A 743-nucleotide genomic window follows, 5' to 3' on the forward strand; every position below is an offset into this window, starting at 1 on the left:
GGGTATACGGAGACGCAAAGAGAAAAGATGGGGCGTAGTGTTTACCCGCGTCAACTCACGAGCCGAACACATGATAAATAGTCGACATTTGACGCTTGTTTCCGTCGACCCTAGCGACCAAGGAGCCATAACAACGAATCACATACTGCTAGGATCATCATCTGGAGTTGCTGCGCCAGGAAGGTTTAGTGATGAAGATCTTTGTTATCGGAAATAATGGAGGATCTCTCAAAGTTTGTCTGATATGTTTTGCTCTCGATGGGTAAGGGGGTATCTGCCTACACTGTTGCCACGATCAACGTGGAATACCGAGGTAACTCCGGTGAAAGTGGGAGACTTCGTATTAAGAGTTGAACCGGGAGCTCGACGGAATATCTGACCACGCGGTTTGATAGAACGAGTATGGCCAGGATCTGATGGCCGCGTACGCTCGGCCTACGTACGCATAGGAAAACGTTTGTGCAGAAAACCAGCAACAAAGCTAGTACTGCTAGTAGCCAATTAATTTGGGTACGAAGTTGCTACTCCCGTACCGAGGAGGAGGATGTTGACGACCCTGATGTGTGGGATAATTGTTGTTGCGGCTGAGGGGTCGATAGGTCTTCCAGGCTATGAAAGGGTGTCAAAGTGTCGTGACGATGAATGAAATCAGGTGGATTTTGATGTCCATGAAAAGTTGAGTTTTTCACTGCTATGAATTTTTTTTTAGTTTTATTGTATGAGGGATTGTTCTATTTGCCTTT

At 46.3% G+C, this 743-nt stretch overlaps 1 protein-coding gene across 1 annotated transcript in view; it reads right to left on the reverse strand.

The window, feature by feature from the left end:
* Window positions 1–228: 228 nt before the first annotated feature.
* Window positions 229–743, reverse strand: part of LOC117175292 (cytochrome P450 4C1-like) — a 28,876-nt gene continuing 28,361 nt past the window's right edge. The window contains exon 12 of the mRNA XM_033365002.1: window positions 229–435. Within this exon, the coding sequence (XP_033220893.1) occupies window positions 229–435 (207 nt within the window). The remainder of the gene's footprint in view (window positions 436–743) is intronic.

This window comes from Belonocnema kinseyi, chromosome 6 (genome assembly GCF_010883055.1).
Source record: "Belonocnema kinseyi isolate 2016_QV_RU_SX_M_011 chromosome 6, B_treatae_v1, whole genome shotgun sequence".
NCBI lineage: Eukaryota > Metazoa > Arthropoda > Insecta > Hymenoptera > Cynipidae > Belonocnema > Belonocnema kinseyi.